The 26,773-nt window shown below is 27.6% G+C and overlaps 1 protein-coding gene across 1 annotated transcript; it reads right to left on the bottom strand.

Annotated features, from left to right (window-relative positions):
• Window positions 1–69: 69 nt before the first annotated feature.
• Window positions 70–26,773, bottom strand: LOC129966261 (phospholipid-transporting ATPase ABCA3-like). The gene is made up of 16 exons (XM_056080674.1): window positions 26,608–26,773; window positions 25,380–25,482; window positions 24,015–24,274; window positions 20,847–21,054; window positions 20,097–20,270; window positions 18,317–18,498; window positions 16,411–16,548; window positions 15,797–15,920; window positions 15,557–15,717; window positions 11,397–11,552; window positions 9,972–10,182; window positions 5,996–6,242; window positions 4,581–4,654; window positions 3,850–4,484; window positions 679–952; window positions 70–152 (listed from the first exon to the last, which is right to left on the bottom strand). Exons 3-16 carry the CDS (start codon window positions 24,267–24,269, stop codon window positions 70–72), a joined length of 2,922 nt encoding a protein of 973 aa, XP_055936649.1. The 5' UTR covers window positions 24,270–24,274; window positions 25,380–25,482; window positions 26,608–26,773.

Here is a 26,773-nt window from a genome sequence, read left to right as displayed (position 1 = left end):
ATTCAAGCCATGATATTTTAAGTCTATATTATTAGGTATCTTTAATATTGCTTTCCTTTGCAGTTAATGTCATAGTAAGGAAGAGAGTTCTAGAGATAACTTTAATAGATCCAGGTCAATATCATCAGGCCTTAGTGACAAAAATGTAGTTTCTAGAAAATACAAGAATTACGACATGCTTATTAGGAGTTTAATTCTGGGATAATTCTCGAAATTGAAATATTTGTTCCTAAAACTATAAAAGCGGAGCCTTACGCATGAGTCGGGTGAATTCTCTCCTTGGAGAGTAGTTCACAGAACCAGTTCTCTAGCTGCAAGCGGAAAGCCATTATACTGCTGCGGTTGGTTAAATAACGATTTGCTATTATTGATTCCTGCAAGGTCTGTCTTTATTTATGCTTTGACTGTGCTTTGTTACCTGTGTTTTCTTGTGGAATAACGCATTCATTGTTGAGCTTATTGAGCTTCTTGATCAAACATATCATCATTACAAAAAGCAAACAGCATTGCTTTTTTTAATTATTAAATTAATACGTTATAATATGTGCTTTCCTCCCTATCTTTTTTTACCAATTATTTCAATTAGGTTTTAGTCCCAATAAATCCGGATAATTGGTAATATACTATCTAATATATGATAATTACAATACTATCATTAAAAATATTGCACTAACTTACCTAACTGCTGATGCTGTGTGCACCCATATAAGTCAGTGACGTTAAGAGTCAATACGAGTAAAGCACAAGCCATGATATAAGTACTGAAATCATAAAGAAATGTTAAAATCCAATAGAAAGAGTGACTTAAGCCAGTAACAAGCTGCAGCTTTTTAAATTGTTTTGATCTTTCAAAGACAAGAGGCACGATAAAACCAGCCATCACAATGGAGATGGAAAACATCAAATCTTGAGCAATCAAAAATGAATTAAGTAAAGAAGAAGTTTTCTTGACCTGGAATTTAGGGAAAAACTCAAATAAGCAATAAAATATTATAAATTAAATTACATTTTAATAGGAAGTAATTATATTAAAGTATAATTTGATGCTTCAGTTTTATAATTGAAAAATAATTTTAATACACTGAAAAAAATTTAAAATCTTGCAGCCTTTCAAACAATTCATTTAATTTCGTTCAATTGATGTTTTTTTAAAAAAAAAGTTTGTATAAAAAGAAACAAAACAAAGATACACATATTTTAAAACAGACAACTAAATTAATAATAGTTATCCTAATGTATCAGCAATACGAAATTTTATAATTCTGGAAAACAATAATCATTTTATAGCAATCTGCGCACACACACACACACGCACACACACACACACACACACACACACACACACACACACACACACACACACACACACACACACACACACACACACACACAAATGGATTTCAGAGTTTTAACATTCTGTTCAAGGAATACAAACTTTCAAAAAATTAGCATTTTAAGACTAAAGGCATGCCTCCCCTTCTCCCCCAAAAAACACCCACATTTATAGGTTTTTTTTTTACTTGTTTGAAGCTGTGATACTATTTTGTGGCTTGTTAAATTTAAATCGAACGACATTTTAATTTAAAATTAGAATTAGGAGATTGTGAGTCTTTGAGATCGTGTGCCTTCCCTACTCCATAACTGATGCAACTTATTAAAATTAATTTTTATTAAAACATTTCAAAAGCAATAAAATGTACTCACTATGTATAAACTATTTTTTAGGAATACATCTCATATATTATAGTATAAATTCTTTTTAAGAAAAGCAGAAGTTTAAAAAAGTTTATTGACTTTTGTTTAACATTTTCCAAATTCATATTCTAAAAAACTATGCATTTATAATGCATAAATCTGCATGCAGATAGGGTTTGTTAGAAGTTAGGAATCTTTGAAATTTAAATTTCTATTTTTAATATTTTAATTTATGTTTGTACGAATATGAATATCACATTCAAAAGGCGTTAGAGCAATGAAAAGTTGTATCAGTTCATGAATCAGTAAATAAAGCATTAGAGAGATTATTCAGGGCCATTTTTTAACTTACTCAAATATGAATAATATGATAAGAAAATACCTGCAATCGTCAACATTCCAGCCAAGAGATTTTGATTAATCTGTCTATTGTAAGCAACTTTTGTTATTATAAATGTGACACAATAAAAGAAAAATAATAAATTTTAAAATATAGTAATAGAATATTACAATAATTATTTTAAAATTACACATTTATTATAGAAGTTGAGAAAAATCATACTTTTATCCCATATCTTAAATGCAAATTATACAATTATTATATAGGATTTACAAGCATGCAGGTAAGTACCAATTTTTTTAAAAAATCTTTAATGGTTTTCTGAATGTGCTGGCCCTATGTGAGTATTAAATACAGTATTAATAATAAATTAAAATTACTAATTTTTTTCACTATTGTTTTGATATATAAAATAAGCTTGAAGTTTTTCAAGGGGATCATGGAGAAAAAGGAATACATTCTTTAAATTCCTCATCATCGTTTGCAAGACATATTTATTCGTTATGGCAACAATCATGGGATCAGCAGATAAATAATAAATTGCGTTGCATAAAACCCACAATCATATCTTGGCCTTGTCATCTAATGCGTGAGCTCGATGTCAAATTAACAAGACTCCGCATTAGTCATACTCGTTTAATGCGCAAATATCTTCTATTCGGCGATCGAGGTCTTCTCTATTTGAGATGCCAAACGATTTTAACGATTCGTCATATTTTTATTGAATGTCCTGATTTTAATCTTCATCGTTTATGTTTTTTTTTAAACTCATTACTGGACATGCCAACTCTGTTGGAGGAATTTTTCACAGAAACATTTTTAAGTTTATAAAAGTAATTGGTTTTTATCATTTTATATAATTTCTGTATTTTTTAAATACATCACCATCTCGTTTTATGGTTCTAATGTACACCTTTAATGCATCTTTTGTTCTCAATAAAGGTTTTTAGATTTTTTTAATATAACCTTTTATTAACCATACGTCTGGCGCAGTAATAGCCCTTTCTGGCTCTTATGCCATTAAAACAGACAACCAACCAATCCTCATCATCATTTAAATTCGTTCCAGATACCTTCAATTAATTCATCAATTGTGAATAATATCTATCATCAAGTTCAACTAAGTTTAACTTGGAAGTTCTCTCTTTTCTCAAGAGTTCCAGTTATTCTTCACCATGAAAAGCAATGCTTAAACAAAGCTATGCATTCCTAATATTATATAAGCGAAGTACTTTATCATTGCAATAATTCGAATGAATAGGGACTGTGATGAAAGAACAAATAAACGTAAACGACGCATAATCAATACTTTACTTATTTGGTTATGTGCGTGCATGCGCATTTGTAACATATTTTCCCCAAAAGTCAGGTCAACAGAAATTTTTTTTTTAGAATTTTCATCTTGTTTGTTTATTTTTTTTTTTTTTTTTATTTTCCCACAGCAAGACATGTTTCATTTCTACATGACACATCTGTTCCCACAAAAAAAAAAAAAAAAAAAAAAAGTGAGAAATTTTTTCCTTAGCGTTTTTTATTGAGAGATTGTTTGGACCGTGTCAATTCAAGGAAGGGAATCTTAGGTAACTTTGAACGGAAGGCTATGAGTGTTAAGGAATTTTTTCCTTTCTCTTGCAATGCAAGAACTGCATTGTAGACAACTTTATAGAGCATGTGTTAGAAATAATTAAATAAAAAAGTAGGATTAGAATTAAGAAATAAAAAAAATTTAGAATAAAATAATATGGGTTAATTTAAGATAAAAAAAATTAATTAGGATTTAATTAAAATAAGAAATAACCTTATATAACACTTACCATTGCCAATCTTGGATTTTTTATAGGAAAAGGATGATTAATCACTTCAAAGGAGAATGCAGAATTGCCTTTGGTCAAATACTTCAAAATCGTATTGTGCACATAAAGTAAAGAAACAGGTGGCGAATGAAGAGCTTTGTTATGATAAAAAGCAGTAATTATATTACTCTTCTCATTGAAATCAAAGTCTGCAGCTAAGAAATAGTTTTTATAATATTCGAGAGGATTTTCCTCGGCTATTTCAAGAAGATGCTCATTCATTGTTTCTTCCCTTGAATCAAGTATATTTGCTTTATGTGGATCTTTAAATAATGATGCAAACGTATCAGACAATTTTCTGCTTTCTTTATTACTAGGATTAACTGAATACTGCACTTCAAACGTTTTACCTGAGATATTATACAGTTCAAGATTTAAATGCAAAGGATGATCAGGAATGATTTCATCTCCAGTAAATGTGTTTGATATGATGAAAATCAAAGGTAAAATTAATATCTGAGAAAGAGATAATGAAATATGGCGAATTGAGAATAGAAATTTTTTCTTCCAAAGAGCTATAGCTTGTTGAAAAATCAAAACAAAAGGCTCATTTCTTTCTTTGACAAATAATGCATTTAGACTGTCATCACCCACTCCTGAAAAAAATATGTACATTCATAAATTATCTAGATTTTTTTTTTTTTTTTCCTTTTTAAGATACTTTAAAAAATAAGTGTAGAAAATTTTTATACCTGTGGAATCATCCAGAGTTTCTCTAGCGAATTCGGGCATTGCATATGAACCTGCATATGCTTTAAGCGATACACTGCGTGAAAAATTCAAAATATTTTTACACTTTGTGCTAAGCAAGCATTTCATTAATTTATGCTATTTACAGTGGAAATGATAATGGTTTTTAGAAGAAAAAAACTTTAAATAAACTTAAATCGTTGTTTATAATATGTTCAAATTTAGAATAGCATACTTCTTATGCCCTTCATCTTGAATCTTCCTCAAGATTTTAAACCAATTTTTATTAATAAAAATAAAAATAAAAAAGGATTTTTATAAAGTTTATTCAAACTCCAAATATTTTGTATGATTTTCTTTAAAGAACTAAACACGTTTCAATTTTCTCAAACATGAAAAGTGTAACATTTAATTTTACTCTTTAAATATCTAATCATGCTAATGAAAATCATCTCGCAACTATAAACAGACATTGCTACATTTTTTCAGAAATAAATTTTTGTTTTAATGCATTCCATGAAATGCAATTTCTTATAAATTTAATTGATTTTTCACATAACTTCAGAAATATATACTTTAAATCTTTCTTTAAATATTTCTACAGAAATAGTACCCTACTACATTTAAAAAAAAAAGGATAATTTCTAACTTTCAAATTAAGATAATATTATAATAGAAACTAAAACACGCTATCACTAATACTACACTTTACTTGCTGTAACATGTTATTTTTGTATAATTCAATGGTTAAAAAAATTATGTGTGGTTAATGTGTTTTGATCTATTAAACATTAATTATTACATTTAAAAGTTATCTTTATAACTAAAAAAAGTTATAATGGTATTTTTTTTTCCCTTCATATTAAAGTCAAACAAATATAATTGATGAATAAATTTTTAAGGAAATTGAAATATAAAATGGTAGCATTTGGCTCTAATGCATTTATAAACATAATGCAAGTGCCATTTAGACAAAATATAAATAGCAATATATATTTGAAATAATATATCTTAATTCCATTTTGTAATTCATGTGTTCCATAAGGTAAATGGAAAGAAAATTAAGTATTTATCTCATGACAGAATTCCTTTTTTCCATCTGGTACAAATTCTCTGGGATGCTTGCAACTTTACATCATTTTTACTATTTGACATTTTTAAAAAAATGATTTAACCTTGTTTCTCAGGATGAAATTGTATCTTGACAGAAAAATAAAATGTGTGGAAAATTTATGAATTGTGGGAAGTATAAAATACTAGAATATTCTGCAGACTAAAAAATAAAGATATTATATAAAAAAATATTATAAGTTGTGAGAATTATTGGACTTTATATATAAAGAATCAATTGTTAAAAACATTTAGAAAGATATAAATATAAATGCTCAGGGTCTTAATATACTCAATACAGACTTACTTATCAAAAAGTTCTGTCATAGTTATTTGTGACACAGAATAATTAGAAATTTTAAGAGAATCTTTCTTCTCTTCCAGTTCAGTAAATAAAAATTGCAATGATGGGGCTTTATCAAGTGGCAAAATGTATTTTAACGTCCCATTTGAACTGTATAACTTTGAATCAGAAACATGGTTTTTAATTAGATTTGTCACATTGGAAATTTTACATGATTCATCTTTTTCAATAAAAAGATGATAACCAGCACCTAAAAAAAATGGAATAATAAATGCAATATAAAGATAAAAGCCAAAAAATTTCAAAATAATAATAATAATCAACTTATAATTTTTTGATAGTGTAGAATTTATTTTATATGATTAATCTTAATATCTAAAAACTTTATAATTGATTAGAAATATATACACATCAAAAAGAATATTTAACAGTAAAGTTAAAAATTAATTTCAAGAATTGACTTAGCAGTTCTGGAATGGCATTTACAATTAATTTGTTTCCCAAAGAAATGCATCAAAAAGATATTCATATATAATTTATAATAAAAATTGATATAAATATGCTTTTAAAAATTACTTTCAATAGTAAAGAGCAAATAATAAAATTATTGATATAATTTAAACTGCATTTTAGCAAAACTGATTAAATTCTAACAAAATTAATTTTAAAATTTCATCAAAAAGATAATCAAACTAAGTACTACTTCCAATTTTAATGTTCTTAGAAATATTTTATTCATATAAAAATAAATTTTAAAATTAAGGTTCTCATTAAGAAAAGAGTTTCTGAAAAACCAATAACTTAAAACTATCTAAAAAATTAAATATTTCAGTAAATAAATGCCAAAAAAATATTTGAACATATTTTTCTAATACTTCCAGTATCTTGTTCCTCAGAGCATTTCTTATTATATTTACATGAGATCACTTTTTATATTAGAGTATTTGAAAAAATTACAATGTATGCATATTTATCATCAAAATTTAAATACTGCTGCAACATTAACTAAAGTAAATCGATTTTTATTAGATTGGAATACTGTTGAATTATACTTCCATTTTAGAATTACGTCCCCCCCCCCTATTGAACTTTCTGTGCATTCTGCCTTCAGGATGATTAAGGAAACACATGAAATAAAACAATAACATTCAGTAATTTCCTTTCAGTATTTTTTTTTTTTTTTTTTTTTTTAGAATTTCTGACTTGAGCAGAATATTCCAAGCAATAAATAAAGAATCCCACCCTAATTAAGTGGCATGCTACTTTCTTATAAATTTCAAAGCAAAAGAAAGCTTGTCAAAGTTTAGAAAGAATATCTACTTAAAAATGAAGAAGTGATAATCCCTGCATGAGTTTTGACATGAGAAGAATATTCCTTTTAGATTTGCAACTAAAATTTTAATTACATAGCATTTTTATCTCATATATTCACTGAGTTGCCAATTTATTACGATCACCTTCTCAATATGATGTTGGATCCTCTTTTGCTCTTAATATTGCATGGATTCTTCTCGGCATGGACTCTATGAGTTGTTGGCATATGGCATGAGGAATTTCAGACCATATCTGATCTATTGCACCTTCGAATTCCTTAAGATTTGATGGCATTGGATCCAGCTACCTAATGCCGCTTTCGATCTCATACTACAGATTCTCATTTAGATATGAGATATTGTGCGGGTCAACGAAGCAAGTATATGTTCCGTCATGCTCTTCGAATCAACTAACGACAATGCCAGCTTTATGATAAGCATGCATTGTCTTGCTGGAAGTATCCATCCCAGCAGGGTACACCATTAACATAAGAGGAATACTTCATTTGTGATAACATTTAAATATCCTTCGGCATTCAGACGCTGTTTCACAGTAATCAAAGGATCCATACAATGTCAAGAAAACATCCCAAAAAAAACTATAATATTGTTCCACTAGATTGAAGTATTGTGGCAATGCAGTTGATGCCCATGCGTTCGTGCTGTATTCGTAGTCTGCCATCTGCAAGATATAATTAAAAACGCTTCATCGGACTGCATGACACTTTTTTAATAATATACTGTCCAATCCTTGTGCTCTTTTGGGAAATGAAGACGTCTGCTCTTGTTCAAGGTACACAATATAGGTTTTCGAAAGGTCGGCTTTCATATCACTACACGGTGTAATGTGCGATGAACAGTCCGTTCGAAGATCTCTGTAGTTGCTTCTTGATTGAGATGCCTCGCAATTCGACTCTTGTTGACAACTCTGGCAGAGCAAGTTCTTTCTGATCGAGCATTCATTAGAATGTGAAGATCACAAGCCTACTTGGTACTCTATTTTCTGTAAACATTAGTAACTGCTTCTCTCGACCACTTCAAGAGCGCAGCCATTTTACTGATATTCTTTCAGGCATTCGAGCTCCTGCAATCATTCGGAGTTCAGACTTAAATCCTGTTTTTTGCTTATTTCTTCTCATACAATACAGTGTTGTTGATGTTTCACTTGTTTTTCATTCCCTTTTTATAGTTATCCCGTCCTCTAATGACAACATGAAATTATGGTCATTCTGTATATAAGTGCCAAGTGGTTGTAGTGAATAGCTTATAAGCCAGATAACAACTACGCAGCACGAGCAATTGTTTTTGTATCGTGGTCATGTTACTGGGCTGCGAACCACAAGGTCCCAGGTTCCATCCTCGCGCATCGTAAATTCGCCACATTAGTGACCTCGGACGATGATCCTTCCACCTTCGTACAGCTGTTGTGGCGCCATCTACCTACAGCAACCCAAAGTCGTCAGATTCACTTGACGCAGCAACCCAAAGTCATCAGATTCACTTGACGCAACAACAGTAACCACTCACACACACACACACTCGCCATAACGCTTGGCGCTACTCAAATGGGTACAGGCGCATTGCATCAACAGCTAATACATTACCACTCAACACCCATATCGTTCGTCTCACCTCCGACTCACTGGAGGGAGAGTACTGTGGTGAATAGCTTATAAGCCAGATAACAGCTACGCTGCACGAGAAATTGCTTTTGTATCGTGGTCATGTTACTGGGCTGCGAACCACAAGGTCCCAGGTTCCCTCGCTCATTCCAATTCGCTACATGATCATAATAATTTGGCCACTATAGATATGGATAGAATAGAAATAAAAGAGATAAAATTACATTTAGCGTGAAATAAAATTTTAATGTAATAATCTGTGATTCTACTAATTCTTTTATTTATTTTGAGAATATGCCACCATAGTTACTAAATGAGGAATTTAATGCTTAGAAGGTAATAACAAATATTTTTAATTCATTCATTGAAATCAAATTCATTTAATGCATTTTAATTCCCAAAGTTACTATAATTAGCTATTATTAAGGGAAAACTTTGTAGGAAAATTGCAAAATTTATTTAAATTAATAATTTTGTGGAAGGATCGTGCAGTTAAATTAATCCTCTCGTTTCTAAAATCATTCAAATTCAGGAACCTTGGAATACTGGAATTCTCAAGTTTCTCTTTCAAAGATAATAAAAATCCCCCTTCTCAAAAACTGCAATGATAGCCCATATTTTTAATAAGTTCATATATAAAAATGCTTAAGCTATCGCTATTAAGCAAATGTATGCACAGCCATCCTTTGAGAGTTCTCAAAAAACCTCCTGGTCTTCATAACAATTTGGGAAAACATCTGTAACAAACAAAGTACATGCCACAGACATTCAACCAATCACATTTAATGGAAAGGAAAGGAAATTTCACAATGATATCTCAGACACTTGGGGTCTTTCAGTATTAATAAAGAACTTTGTGAGAAAATTATGGAACTATTTTAAGAAAAACTTTGAGAAAAAATTATGAAGCTAATGTATGGAAAAACTTCCTGGGAAAGTGACACGACTTTCTTCCCTCAACACAATATTCGGTTAATACATTTTAAACTGAAATTTAAAGAAATTGGACAAAAATTAAAAATTAACAGTTATATGTCTACAAACCATATAAATTTGTCACAAAAGATGTTGTTCCAAAGCTTTGAAGTTCTCCTTCATCTATAATGCCCATTCGATCACCGATAGCATCAGCTTCTTCCATATACGAAGTTGTAACAAAAATGGTTCTGAATACCTTTTCTGCTTTGAGAGCCTCCCAGACAATCAAGCGGCTGTAAGAATCCATATGACTAGTAGGATTGTCAATAACCACTATCTGGAAGCAAAAATTAACTTTGTAAATTTTTATCTTTATTTTGGGTGATGCGTATAAGAAATACGTTATCTTTGATTTGGACCATTAGTTCATTATGGATTTACATCCAGTTAAATAGGTTGGGTCACTATGATGTTAAACTGAAAAAAAAAAAAAAAAAAACTTAGCATCCCCAAATGATTGGCAAGGCTGGGAAGAGGGGTCATTAACCTGGTATCCAAAGTAATAAGAAAGTTAAAACAGTCCCACAATGTATTATTACTTTAGATCCCCGATTAATTTCGGAGACGAATTTTTAAAAAAATTACACTTAAATATTTTTTATCAAACCAAATAGCTAAAACAGGCTTGAAAGATCACTATTAGAAAAATATAATACACTCAATGCCTTTAGTTTCTAAAAAAACTGCTTATTTAATTAAAATTTAGCAAAATTTTCAATGCTAGGGAAAACAAAGTTAAAAAAATAAAGGGAATATTTACTTTTAATTTCACCTATATATATATATATATATATATATATATAATTCAAGCTACATAAAATGTAATAAACCACAAGATAAAAATTATTTTAAAAAATAAAAGCGAGCATTTGAAGGAGTTGTTAACGATTTTTTGTCAAAATTTGTCCATGTTTTGAGTTTAAAGTGTCTGTAAAACATGTCTAAATGAAGCTATTTTAAAATCTGCGGTTTATCACACCCACAAACGTTTTGGATATATGTATATCAAATTTCATTAAATTTTATTGAATTAATTTTGAGATATCGTGTTTTATGTGAACAATCACAGTGAAATAACCATTCTTCAGAAAATGCATTTAGATATTGTACTTGTAAATTAGTTAATCCAAAATGAGCTAGAAACAAATGTAGTTTTCATGCATTCTTAACAGAAATGCCAAAAACAAGGAAACTACAGCTAAATAGGTAAAGTAAATATAAACAAATCAAATATTAGTTTGGAGAATTTTATGATAAAAATAAAATAAATCACTCATTTTCGGTTAAAAATACCACTGTTCCCGAATTCATTCTTATTTGTAGCATATTTTTGAAACTACAGTATCTATAGTTCTTCTATCTTACATATATTAGAACCAAAGTTTGTTTTAGATTCTACGAAGTTTGGACTTTATTTTCAAATCATAAAATCAAATTTTTTTTAATAAAGCATTTCCACAACCTAGGCGGAATTCTTCCTTATATACTTACTTCAGATTCTCCAATTAGTGCTATACCAATGGACAATTTTCGTTTCCAACAAGCAGACAAATTACCAGCCATTGATTTCCGCTTCAATTCTAAATCAAGAATTCCTAGTATATGATCAATTTGGGAACTCAGTCCTTCAGATTCAAAATCTTTCATCTATAAAATAGAAAAACAATTTTGATAAATATGCTAATTTGCACGGCCGGTCTAAAAAAAAATGAAACTTGATGGTACTAGTGCTGAGCGTTACCAGATTTCAAAAGTGGAACTGGATGCATTTTTCTATTTATTGCGGTGCGCAAATTGTTGGGATAAAGTTCCACGAAATACGTGAAAAAAATAATTAATTAAATAATTTTTTATAAACTTAACAATTTATTCTAAAAACATAATTGCCAATAAATAAAGAAAAATGATTAGTTCATGAACTTGCAAAGTACAACTGAATATGCGGAATACTAAATAATGCTATTTTTTATTAGTTGATAATATCACCACAATTTAGTACCTTCGTCTAATTCAGATCTGATAGATAAAACTGCTAAAGAGTAAATCATCTTTTTAATTATTTTATAATTATAAAAATGTCAAACATTTTTTTAATTATTATTTTCATTACGATTTAAAAAAAAAAAAACTTTTTGGGTTTATCTGAGAATAACTAAGCAGCAACAAGATTTAGATGCAATTCAAATAAATTAGCTTTAAATAAATATTATAATATTTCCAATATTATGATCCTCAGAAGCATAATTTGACTACAATTTATATCGTTTTGGAAAGTCACAAGTATGTCACTGCAACATTTGGAATAAACTTTTCAATTAGTTTATGAAAATCATCTCGTTCCGTAAGCATTAAAACATAATAATAACCAACCGGTTTTTTATAAATAACAATGTTTATATTCTGGCAGTATGTGTTAGCTTTATTGCAGTTTTGTAATTCTTGGATTTTTTTCAAAAGCGTAAAATGTCGGACCTCTCAGATTTTCAAAGAGGCTAAATTGTAGGAGCCCATCTAGCTGGAACAAGTGTGGCCGAAACATCTATAACTTTTAGCCGTTTCTATAGGTACGATGCCTTAAGTCATGACAACATACACACAGCGCGGGAGGACAAGCTCGGCAAAGCAGCAATTCCCAAGTCACTTGTCACATATGTTAATGGTAATTGTCATCTACAGTGGTGTCACACTCACAAAACCTGGTCGATTGATAAGTGGAAGAGCAAAATTGTGGGCAGGAAGAGAAGCTCAGAGAAAGAGACCGACAGGTATTGAAGCGAACTGCAATGTCTAAAAAGCGAAAAACTGCAGCAAACAGAGCTCATTACCCATGTGGATTCTCCTGTATCAGTGTTTACAATTAGAAGGCACCTTCATAAACAGAACATTTATGGCAGAGCAGCAATTTCCAAGTCACTTGTCACAGATGTTAATGGTAAACGTCGTCCAGTACAGTGGTGCCACACTCCCAAAACCTGGTCGATTGATAAGTAGAAGAAAATAATATGGCCTGACGAATCGTGTTTCACACTTTTCCCTACAACAAGACGGGTGCACGTTTGGAGGACACCTGCATAAATGTATGATCGTGATTGTCTCCTTCCAACTGTCAAGCATGGAGGTGGATCTGTAATGATATGGGCAGCCATGTCATGATTTTCTGCTGGACCAATCGTAACCTTGAATGGAAGGATCACTGGGGAGAAGTGTAGAGAAATTTCAGTCCATACTATGATGCAAACTTTGTTTCCTGTAAGAGGTGGAATTTTCCAGGATGATAATGCACCTATCTAAGCAACGAAACTTGTCCAATCATGGTTTGATGAACACGGGAATGAAGTTAAATTTCTGCCTTGCCACGCACAGTCACCCGATCTCAGTATAATTGAACCGCTACTGTCTATTTTAGAATGTTCAATACGGAATCGATATCCTCCATCGGCATCTCTCCTAGAACTTCTAAAATATCTCCAGGAAGAATGGTACAATATTTTTCAAAATACTATTCAATACTTGTACGGATCAATCTCTAGGCGAGTCCAAGCTGTATTACATGCCAAATGCGGTCCTACACCATATTAATAAATAATTCTTTACAAATCTAAAGGTGCTTCCATTATTTTGATAACCACCTGTACATGTAAGATGTCTCATGTTCACAATAAATTTTGGATTTTTTTTACAAGAAATAATGGTATTTTTGAACATGAGAAAAAGTATATAATCAGCATATATGTAGCTATCTACAAGCTCAGAAAGGCTCAAAGCACGCAACTTTGCCTTGGAATGATGAATACAAAATATCTGATATATGATAGCATTCAAATGCAAATATATTTGGATTGATATCAAAAATAAAAAGAAAAATTTTTTCACAAAATCAGTTAGTGGTCTAGAGCTCCCAGAAACAGGGACCTGTAAGCTTATATATCTTGCAACTCCCTTGGGCAAGCCAAGTTAATTTGATTAATATTTTATGCTTATGAAATAATAAGATCCCTAGCAATTTAAAGTAACATACAAAATAAATAAATATTTCATTTATTATCAGTAAAATAGTACAATGAATCTAGTATAATTCAATATTTAATGAAAATAGAGATACTAATGAGAAATTAACAAAGAAAAATTCATAGACAATTTGATTGTCCCATTTCTTAATATTGCAGACCTTTTTCATAATGCAATTATAAAAATAGTTTATTAAAAATATAAGTAATCAATCTGAAATTATTTATATTTTATATACATATATATGCCTGTTTTATAAATTGGCGAATTTTGTCATGCTTATTAACATAACAATAAATGGATGCAACAAAAAAAAATTGTATTTTTCATGGTAAAATTAATTGTATCATAACATCATCAAAAAAATAGATAAGAGAAAAGAATGATAAAGATTTAATAACAAATACATCAATTATTACAGCAACTCATGCTCCAAAATAAATTTTGAAGTATTATAATGTTTTAAAAAAGAACAAAAATCTAATTGTCATCAACTATCTATTTAAAATCTACTGCGATGATCTAGTGAAATCTCCATTAAATAATTTCTATATCCTGTAGAGTTTTGAATCAGAATTAGTTTTAATTTTAATCAAATATGTTCAAGCAATTTAAATTTAAAGGCCAAATAAAAAGTTCAGATATGCTGAATTTTATCAATTTTTAAATGTATTACTAGTTTTAGATATGTTATGTTAGACATAATAGTGTGTATAAGTTTAAAGGAGATCAATACAGCTGAAGGTATTTGTTTAAAGATAAGTTCAATTATAATTTTAAAAACTTTTAAGCTAGATAGTGTTAGCAATATCAATCTGATTCTTTACATGGGTATAATATGATGCAATTGATTAGAAGTCATCATTGATTCCCCTAATTATAGGATAGTCACTAGGTTCTATGATAATTATACATAAGCATTACAAAAAACATTGAACAAAACTTTATTATTCCTTTTACTTTGGAAATTTGACCTTTCCATTCCAATGTTTGCATTTCTCATTTGTTTAACTAAAGACAAAATAATGTTATTAGAAGTAATGAAGCATTCTTCATAATGCACTATTTATCGAAAACAAACATGATGAGCCTAGAATAAATCAATTAACAAGAATGCATTAAAAAACATTTTGTTTTGCATGGAGTTTATGATTAAAGAAACTCTCTTATGTATTAAAAATTTATAAATTCACTGATTTTAATAAACCTTCAATTCACAATATATACATACTGCAGTTATTCCTTGTTAAGAACACAAATTTCAAAATTGTAGAAACCATATTTACTTGATTTGAGATATATAAATTTTCTACCAGATACATAGTTAAAATAAATTCTAAAGATTTTTTCTATGGAGTAAAATATGTAATTTTAATAAAAGCCATAAATAAACTGTCAGGAGAAATGCTAATAATTTTCTTCTTTAAAATATATTTTTCATAACCAAGGCATAAATTATGAATTTTATTAAAATTTAAGTAAAGTAAATGCCAAATAAATCCATAAGCAGTGTTATATATATATATATATATATATATATATATATATATATATATATATATATATATATATATATATATATAACATATTCATAACACTAAATATTATTTTGTTGTCATTTATATTCAAAATATGGCACAAACCTTACAATAAAAATACAAATTTTCTTCCACACTTAAATGATCAAAACAAATATCATAATCTGGACAAAATCCAAGAAATCTAGGAATTTTTCTAGCTTCATTTTCAATGGATACATTGCAACCTTTTATTGTAGCTTTACCAGATGTTGGATTGTATTTTTCTATAAAGAGAAAGGAAAGATTAAATTTTTAGAAGGACATAATTGCCAAGATAACTGTAACAAATTTTCAGATATTTACTCAGTAATATCGAGACAGCAGTTGATTTTCCTGATCCACCATGACCAAGTAAAACAGTTATTTGATTTCTGTAAGCTTTGAGAAACAAGTTTTTTACTGCAGGTTTGCTGCCCTTCCTAAATGTCTAAAAAAAATGAAAAAAGATAAAGGCTAATTTCTACACAAACATGAACTAGATATCTAATACATGTATCAAAACAACAGTGTAATTTTTTAGAATTTAACATTAGTAAAAAAAAAAAAAAATCACAAAACAATTTTTAATAAATTATGTCACTATGTAATTATGTAAATTCATAAATAAACAAAAAAACATAGGGATAAAATAGCATTGTATGATATGAAACAATTTATATACCAAAATAATTAAAAACACATCAGATTTTTTTATTTAAATAATAATAATAAAAAAAATTTAATGCAGTAAATATTAAGCAAAAAAAAAATGTTTAGAATGTAATTTGGAAGAAAATTTTACTTTTTATATGTATATTTACATAATAATGATTTCAGTTTAAAAGAAAAAATAGCAATAAATTACAAACAAGGCTAATAAATAATTTTCTTGTTAAAAATTTTTTTATATTTTTTTAAATTCAAACATTTAGAATTACTTTAGTGAGATGCTTGAACTCTATGGTAGGTCGAAGACCATAAGGTTCTTTCTGAAAGTATTCTGGCTTTAGTTCGTGCATTCCAAATGAATGAATCACTTCAGTTTTGGGCTTCTTATTCCCAGTCCAGTATACACTCTTAAAAAAAATATTTCATAATTTTAGACACAATTACAATACATCTCAAAGGAAGAATTTTCAAAAATTAATTATTAAATCGAACTTTATTACGTCAACTTATTACCACCATAAAAAGCACAAATGAGAAGATTAAGTTTGAACAAAAAAAAGGAGGGGGAGAAGAAAAAGAACGTTTAAATTACTTTTCTAATACTAATTTGATTCTTATTTTGAACAAAATTTTCCCAACTTCAAATGATAGATTGAAAAGGGTTTTAGAGACATGTTTACATAAAAAAAAAAGTTACTTTATATTAATTTCCTTTGAATATCTAGCAGGAGCAATTTCAAAGAATAAATAAAAAAAGAGAGAAAGATATTTTGTTTTGAGTATATATTATATATATATATATATATATTGTTTAATTTATGTTTAAGTTAATAAGTATTCCGAGCATTATTACTCCTTGATTAAGTTTTTGAATAGAAATATTTGCTTCACTTATCAATAATTTGATATACATGCATCATTTCTTTAAGCATGGTTGAACCATTTAAAGATAATTTTTACTCCATACAATTTTTGTCATTCCCTTTAATGTTATTTTTAATTGAATGAATATGTAATTCAATGTGTTCCCCCAAAGATACAAGCAAAAAATACAGCATTTTCTCACTGTAATAAACATTTAATTGTTGAGAAATTTTCAAAACTTCATCATGAGAATATGAACATTAAAAAATATGTCCAAACATGCCTTAACTGAATGTTTAAGATAGCAAATTTAATGCATAAAATGCAATTATAATCAATATAAAGATGAAAATTTATGTAAGTTTATGTAAATTACTACGAATTTTATTTTAAAAAAAACAGACAATGTACCTATAGCTCCTCTAGCATCTTTCTGTTTTGTACAAAACAAATAAAAGCAAAATATATTAAAACATAATATTATGTTGCAAAGTTTTCAAATTATTGTATTCAACTCTTCAAAGGATTTAAAGACCCTCAACCTAACTATTAATAATTAATTAATTACTATTTTTAAAACTTAAAATATTATTTATTAGTAATTTCATTAGTAACATTCATTATTTTGCAAAATCTTTCAAAAATAGAAAGAAGTAGATGATCATTACTGACTCATTTAGGGGTCCTAAGTTTCATATGAATTAAAAATTGATGGTGTTTGTACAAGTATAGAGCAAATAAACTCAAACATGGCTTTTCTTTCCATTGGGAATGTATAGTGAAATAGAGTTTTCGAAATTTCTTCCAAAAATGGGGGGGGGGGTCAGGCAACCATTGTTAACATGTCTAGACCTGATTCGATATAATATTAAAATTTAAAAAATGATAACATTGTACCAGTGGTTGGGACTGGGGAATTTGTTCTTTCAATTTTCTATATTTTAAATATATTAAATACATTTAAATGATAAAAATAATATAATTCTTTCGATTTTTATTTTGAGATACAAAGGCCAGGTGTTTAAAAGCAAAATTAAAACTGGTATTGATCTCATTATTAAGTGCTATAATTAAGTATACCCTCAAGCAATATAGAATCCACCTATGCATAGCATATATATCTATAAACAGTATATCTCAAACAATATACATATGTACAAGATTGAGAATTATTGAGTATTTTTATGTGTAAAATATTTTTCAAAAGAATACCTTAATAAAAAATATTTTATCACACACTGATATTAAATGCACAAAAGAATTTTGATTTTTTTTTAATTTAAGAAAATTTTACAAATTTAGTTAACATACAGTAAATGGAAAATACCAGGGTTGACCCTCTAGATATTTTCCTGGAAACATTGTCTCAATGTACCAAGCCAAAAGAAAGAAACAAACTGTATCTCCTAGGAAAATGAATAACACATTCTGCATACTAAGTTGTAGAGAAACAGAACCAGTAACATTTAAATTTTTCCACTGCAAACCAATTCCTAAAGAGAGAAAAAAATATTGTTTTAATTTCTTTATTTTTCAATACATAATATTTTTCCTTGTTTGTATGGCAACTATTAAATGACTAAATGATTTTTAAAAAAAAACCTAAATAACATGCAGTCAACAAAAATGAAATTTAGATTCATAATATTTTACTAGCTGCCATCAGTGAGTAAATTCTAATTATTCATCTACATTAATAATAATTGTTTAGTCACATCAATGGAGTTTTATGAACTACATCTTAACACAGACAGAGAAAGCATAATATTAAATTAAGTACAATAAACATAGGCATTATGACTGGTTAGCAAAGTAGAGAAATTAATTAGTGAAATTAGTCCAACTTTTGAGGCTAGGTTTCTGTCAAAGTTCTATTTAGCAATGTCTTACAAAAATGTTATGCAGTGGGAGTAGGCACCCATGAATGATGTATCTGAGGATCATGGGCGTTCACATAAATAAAAATTTTTTTAAAAAAATGGTAAAATTGGTACAGTGATAAGAATTGTGGGAATCTGTCATATCCCCCCCCATAAAATTAAGAAATATTTTTTGAGATTTCTCTTAATTATAGGGACTTGTTTATGCATGCACAATTATTGATAACATATCTAAATGTCATTAACTGTCATATGAAATAGTCAAAATTAATATAATGGCTGTGGCTTGGTTTTGTCAATTACTTTAAATACATAGATGTTTGACAAACGTTGTTAATTCTTTATAAAATTAAATGCACAAATGATTGAAATGGTCATTTTTATCAATTGTTATACAAAAAGTTATTACTGCACAAGGCAAAATGCTGAATTATTATTTCCTAAAATAAAAGTTGTATCAATTAATAGCATAGATAAAAATGATTAGATAAAAATTTTATTAAGAAAATTATTTTAAAAATTGTTTCAAAACTTTAATTAAATGTTTATCTTGAAATTTGTTTTTATAATAGAAGGAATTTGTTTCATTAGTTTATATAAGAATCATATATTTCTGTAATAATGCAGTGTTTTAATACTTTAGCCCCAAAATATTTATTCATAATTAATAAATACATTTGAAATTTATAAAAATATAAAAATAAAAAATATATAAATTTATAAAATTATGGTTATATTCAGGAATAAATGTCCTTACTTGGAAACATAACAGTTAACTACACAAGTTATTTATTATGTCTTTAATGTAATGGAATTTCACCATTTTATAGATCTGCATGATTATAAGCATGTAAACATAATCAAAATCTTATACATCAAAATTATTGTAAACATTTACACATGGTCAAACAGAATAGTTGAACTAGGGTTCTGGTTCTAGGTCTAGGGTCTGGGTTCTTCAACGAAAAAAAAAAAAAGGAATACTTGTAGTATTATGTTATTAGGAATTTGTAATCATCATTTGCTTTTTTCAATACCAAAAAAGATGTACATTTTCTTTTTAAAGTAATGCTAGAAAATAAAGGTGCACATAAGGGTTTGCATACTTTATCTGCCTAATATAATATCAAATTGATAAAAATGAGTAACAAAAAATGTTAAAGATCATTCTATGTAAACAAAATAATAATAATAATAAATAAATAACTTGCCCATTTCTTCAGTTTTTAACCATATTCCCACACCATAGCCTAGAACTGCATTAGGAAACAAACAAAAAATTATTAAAGCAAATATAGATATCTTTTGTTCTACAAGAACCAAGTGCATATAGGGCATCAAACTCAGGAAAAATACAATGAAAGCAGCACACATAGCAGGTGTTCCTGGTGATAAGAAATAAGAATAAGTATCTTCATACAGTAAAATGAATTATAACATCATAAAGCCAATCACTTTCTATGACAATTTCAAAAAATGAAATACAAAAATATTCATTTTCAATTCTTTTGTTAATAAAAAAATATCAAATATCACTGCTATTTTATAACTGTTTCACTTTATGAATACAAATGAGAATTATTCTAAAAATAACATTTTATTTAAAAGTTTACAATAAACAAATTGATAATCTTGAATTGATAAAATTGAATGACAAATTGATAAAATATAGCAAACATTTTCAAAATAATATTGCAACCTTTATCAAATATAGATCAATAGAAAATTTAATAAGCAATATTAATTTAAAAGAAAAAAAACTTTTTTGAATAAATCAAGAATAATAGTGAAAAAAAATTATGCGAGTAGAAACATAATAATTGTTTAAAAAAATATAAACAAGATTTTTTTTGCATGCACATTAAAAAGATTTTTAAAGAGAATTGTGCTCAAATTAAAATAATTTGATTTAACTAAAGAAAAAGACTTGCTTGAGTAAAATAATGCAGCTATGAACAAGCCTGAGGAAATCAAACTAGAACAATAGCAAAGCAGGCAAAGGAAGATGAGGAATGAGTTACTGTGGTGAAAAACAGCTTGGATCTTTGTAAATTGTGTACAAAGCATAATGGTGATAGCAGCACACAATAGGCCAAAATAAAATAAACTTGAGAAATACCAGGCTGCTGAATTCATCCAACTGTTAACACCCATAACTTTTAACGTCTCCTAAAAGTTAAAATAATGTTAAACATTGAGATAACTTAATTTTTGTATTATTATAAATATTACATATTGAAGCTAAATATTTTTATAAAATACTAGCCGCCTTTTGCGACCAGCCGGTTCGCCAATCTTAATGTTCGTTAAAATTTTAATAATTAAATATTTTATGCAATTCCTACTTTAATAGCTTCATCAAAATATTTTAAAACTTCAAATTTTGATAGTCATATAATTCTATTATAAACGCCTTCAGTCATAACGTAATATGTATCTCTCTAATTTTCTGTTAATTCCCGTAGAATTTATACTATAAATTAAAGTGGAAAGGATTAATCTGCAATTAATATAATAATATTTTTTACTGAAACAAAGTATTTCTTTGTAATATGATTACTGAAAACAGTCACTGAACGTTTAAACTTTATGGGCACTAAAGAATATCTTTCCTAATTTATGCAGTATTTCAAGAATTTGTCAACAAAATATTCTCAGATTCATTATGACCAGAACGATTAATTAACAATGTTTAATTTTAAATGCAACAAACACCAAGAAAATAAAACGAATCGTTTAAAATAATCGGTTGAAAACAGGTTTAAAAAATACTGAACAAACGATGTACTTAAAACTATAAGCGTATACAAAAATATATATAACGAACATAAATACAATTTAATTACAAAAACATGCAACTAACCTAAAAATAATTTAAATCATCCGTTGATAATGGTTGTCATGTCAACAATCAGAACACAATGCGCATGCGTGAATTTTATACGCCAGTTACGGTAACGCAAATGCGTGAGTTTTTCTACGCCAGTTGGGATAACGCTATGCAGATTAGACATTTTTAATTTCCTTTATTCTGTTTTATTTTAATTCAAAAGTACTTCAGAATGAATCTGAAAGATCGATTCATTAACAATGTTTGATTTTAAATGCATCAAACATTAAGAAAATAAATAGAATCGTTTCAAATAATCAGCCGAAAATTCTTAAGCCTAGCCTAAAAACTGAAGCCGTACTCATTTGGCGGTGGCGAAAATGAAAAGATTTTTTTTGGCGGGAAAGTTAGTTTTTAATTAATATTTAAAATTCTAATTAAAAATTAAAAAAAAAGGGCTATCCTATCTTTTAAGTTAGATCAAACTGCACACAGTGTGCAAATTTGATTAAAATCGGTTAAGTAGTTTAGGAGTCCATCGCGGACAAACAATGTGACACGTAATTTATATATATTAAGATTAGGAAAAAAATACTTCACCATTACAAAAATGTCTGTAATTTGTATGATTTGCAGCACCATCAGTTAATGTATGTAACAAAATTAATTTAAATAACAATTATAGTGCAATAAATATATAAATAGATACACATAAATATAAATAAACGAAAAATGGAATGCAATTTTATGAAAATACAATACAGTATAGGTCGTCTGAAGAAGCTAGGATTTTAGTCCATGCAAATTACTGACTTCTAAAGAATTTTATATATTTAAATTTATCTGTAGCTGAATATTATTAATACAACTAATTGTTATAGGCAATCGGCTTTCATCCACCAAAATTTAATGCATTAATTTATCAATGTTACTCATTTTTGATGAATTACAGTTCATCACATCAAAATAAATTACTCTTGCATAATAAACATATAACATAAAGAAGCAAAATTAATTGAGAGTAAAATTGGCAAAATCATTCAAGATGTTGAAGTTAAATTGGAGGCTGTGTCAAGGTGTTATTTTACATCTCTCAAAAATAAAAGGGGGAGGGGGGGAAATTATTAGTGAATTTTTAAACATTAAATATAGAAAGTATCATGAAGTAGTGCTTCTGAATTTTCTTTTGGAAATGGGATGAATGGGAGATATGCAACCACTCCCATAATGATATAAACCCTAGATGATATATCTAGGGCTATTGAACTTTAATATGAAATAAACATTGGTAAAATAAGACCAGTGATTACAACTATGGTACTAATTGCTTGGTTTTCCTAATTATTTTAAATATAGAGCAAATATTTTTTATGAAAAATGGAAAACAAGATATTTTACAAATAACAGAACATCAGTTAAGACCTACTGTATAAAATTTTAAAAAGTGAAAAGAAAAAAAATTTATAAAAAAGTATGCCATTATAAATTATATTAAATATTGTAAATAGTTAAAGAAAAGTCGGTTACGAATTTTCTGATAAAAAATAACACATTTTATTGTACAAATATGTAGAGACAGAATTTTTCTGCAAAGCCTTGCAGCATTTCTTATGCTTTATAACACCATAGGCTTTCTTCCTCCTATATTTTCTATTTAACAGTCTTTTCTGTATATAACTGTAATATTTTTCACTAGAAATTACATTTTAAATTAAGCTAGGTATATAACATTCTTTAATAATAAAATATAACTACAAAATTCTGAATTCTATTGTAAAAAAAAATTGAGTATTCTGAGTAAAGATTAGTTTTAGTCATCTACTGTGATGTCTGCTTAACCTTTTCAGGAAAATTAACATATATGTGAGCATTTAAAATGTTCCTAAATTAGAACTGTACTGTTATACTAAGGGGATATAAAAATTTTAATCTACTGTATGAAAAAAAAAATCATAAAAATGAGATCCTTTTGTGCCATTACTGAATCAAAGATATAAAATAAATAAAATGCAATCAAATCAAAAATTCAGCCTATACAGTAATCAAACATTTACTGTTTAAAAAAAATTGTCTCAGAATAGCATAAATATAAAAATTATCTTTAAAAGTGATTATAAATAACATTTCATTAATAAAAGATGATAAATTTTATCTATATTGATAATCAAGTATCTCTATTATTAATATCACTATTATCTATATTCATATTAATAACCAATAATAATTTTATCCATATAATATTTTACAAAATAGGATTATCTAAGATTTTAAAAGCAAAGGAATAATTTTATATAGTTACCTTCAGTTGTTTCTCTTTTTCATTTACTATATCTTTAGTCAAATTAGCAAATGGAAGAAGAAATCCAATACAAATCAGAATAACAAAAATAAATTTAGGTTTGTAATAAAAAGTATGTTGTACATGTGGAGGCTCAGGAAAACGTTGCATTTGTATATAAAATGTCTCTTCAATATTTCTAGTAGAATTAGAATTGAAATTCTCCATAAAACTCACAGCTATAGCATGTTGTACAGGCAAAAATCCTAAAGTCATATAATCTATGAAGAAAGACAATGATTATAAAAGAATAATATGCCTAAAAATAACAACACAAGCTTGCTTCAAATATTATGAAAAGTCATTCATTAAAATAAGTAATTTATGAAAAAAAATCAGTAATTTCATAGATTAATTAGAAATTCATCCACAGTGGCAATTGTATGGAATGGTAACTGGATGCAATTGGTGAACTTTTGGCGGTTGATTATTGAACATTGGCAAATTTTAGGTTTAAATACATGTTATTACCAAACATTAAATAAATTAATATGATAACTTTGATGATTCTTTTTGACAATTAATCATTGTCATGTGGTTAATACATAAATACATGAAAGTGTCAAGATGAAAAAATGTCAAAATGGATTGGAATCATGCATGCATCCTTAACTGAATTTCATGAACATTTATAACAAAGAGTTGATTACAAATATAATGTTATATTATAGAGATAGCAAGATAAAATTTTTTAGTGACATACAAAAATCTGAAACAGAAAAGTAAAAATAAAAGGTGAAATGCCTGTTTGAGTTTGAATGGTCATGAAATGTCTTGAATGTCTCTTAATGTTGTGAAAAACATTTTTGACAATACTGTACCAAACAAAATTAAAGCTTTAAGTAATAAAATATTCAACATAATAAATATTTTTATTTAGAAATAAACTTTAAGAAAGTAATTACTGTTTGTAAAAGATAATTAATATTAATGTATGTTTAAGGATTATATAGAAAAACAATATCCAAAAAATGAATATAATTATGTAATGCATTATCAAAAATCAAAATAGAAATAATTCACAATTACTTGATAGGTAACAAACAGTGTTTACAAATATCTCTTGTATTGAAAATACTGTAAGTTGCAATTAATGCCAAGTTTGGAAATTGGCACGGTTCCATAAATGCCAATATTCATTATTTATTCACTCATGACAACTAGTACTAAGACTCTGCATATTTTTTTTACTTTCATGCAGTTATCACAACTGCCTTTTTACATTTAACAAAATAGATTTTTAAAAACTGAGCACATTTTTTTCTTATTATTCAATTCAAAATGTAAATGTATACTTTTGAACTAACAGAATTTTTAACAACTTACTTGTACCCCAGATAGAATCTTTCTTCAATGGGCCTTGGATAGATTTTGAATGAAAGATGTGATTAATTTGCCAAGAAAAACCTAATACAGTTTCAGGGCGAATCTGAAAATTTCAAATATAAAAAAATAAGCATAAATAATATAGTTAAATTCTGAATATTATACAGAAAAACTTTATGTTATTTGTATTTAAATACATACTTAATGCAAATAACATATATTAATTTAATATTTAGGTTAGAAGAAATGTTCCTAAAGGCAACTATATTTCATCTAAGAACATACAAAGAATGGAATTTGAAGACTGCCATTTAGGAATATAACATAAATTACAGAAAAAACCCACTATAAGTCTTACATTTCCTGTAGCCTGTAATAATTTTCTTTTCTCACATAGACCTGGCACAAGAAATCCTTAGATGTGTCTTTAACTTTATTAACAAAATATCAAATTTGCTGATATAAAGCATTAAATTTACATGCAAGCAAAATCTAATATTAAATTACTAGTATTTATAATTGCTCAACAATTATTATTATTACTAATTGCTTAGTATTTAGTGTTTGTATGAAAAGAAAAAAACTTATTCTAGCAAATATAATATTAATAGAAAACTAAGATTTTCATGCAACTTCTAAATTGTAAAATATGCAATCAAAATCAAATAAGAATCACAAATACTTTTCTGCTAATTTGAGAACAGTTCTCATCAAACACAAACAATGGCATGGAAGTGTTACTTCCCTGTTAACCTCATAATTGGCAAATTATGTATATGTTAAGTAAGAAACCTTCAAGAGTACCTTGACCTACATAAATAAGAAATCTTCAAGATGGTGATTTAAAAAAATAATTCCATATTTCATCTCATAAGGTTCCTGTATCTATGCTCTTTAGCTACTATAAACATTAAAAAAAAAAAAAGGCAATCTAACAACATTTTACTTGAAGGCATTTCATTTTGTATTCTATTTCATGTGTAGTGTAGAACAGGTAATAAATATATTTCAAGATATGATTACACAAGCAAATAAAAAAAAAGGTGAACAATTCAACAGTATTCCTTCTTTTAACAAATTCTGATAATCTATAATAAAAATTAAGAAAGTAAATATTCGTAAATGCATTTGGCATTAAAAAAAATCAACGATTGGTTTCATTCCTGAAAGATTATTCTAATTATACTACCCGTAACATAAAAACAATAATAGAAAAGTTTATTCTTACTTTGAATTTTATTTTCCTAGTTCCATTCAATCCATGAATCAAACTTTCACTGAAAATTATTCCAGCTACAACTGCAGTGGATGTCGAGTTCAAATATGCTTCTACTAACTGCTCCTCTGTTTCAAAGCCTTTGATTAAAGTTAGAAAATCCAGAATATAAGCTTTA

The sequence above is a fragment of the Argiope bruennichi genome, chromosome 4 (genome assembly GCF_947563725.1).
Source record: "Argiope bruennichi chromosome 4, qqArgBrue1.1, whole genome shotgun sequence".
In the NCBI taxonomy this organism is placed as follows: domain Eukaryota; kingdom Metazoa; phylum Arthropoda; class Arachnida; order Araneae; family Araneidae; genus Argiope; species Argiope bruennichi.
This window is presented reverse-complemented; position numbering and strand designations above follow the sequence as displayed.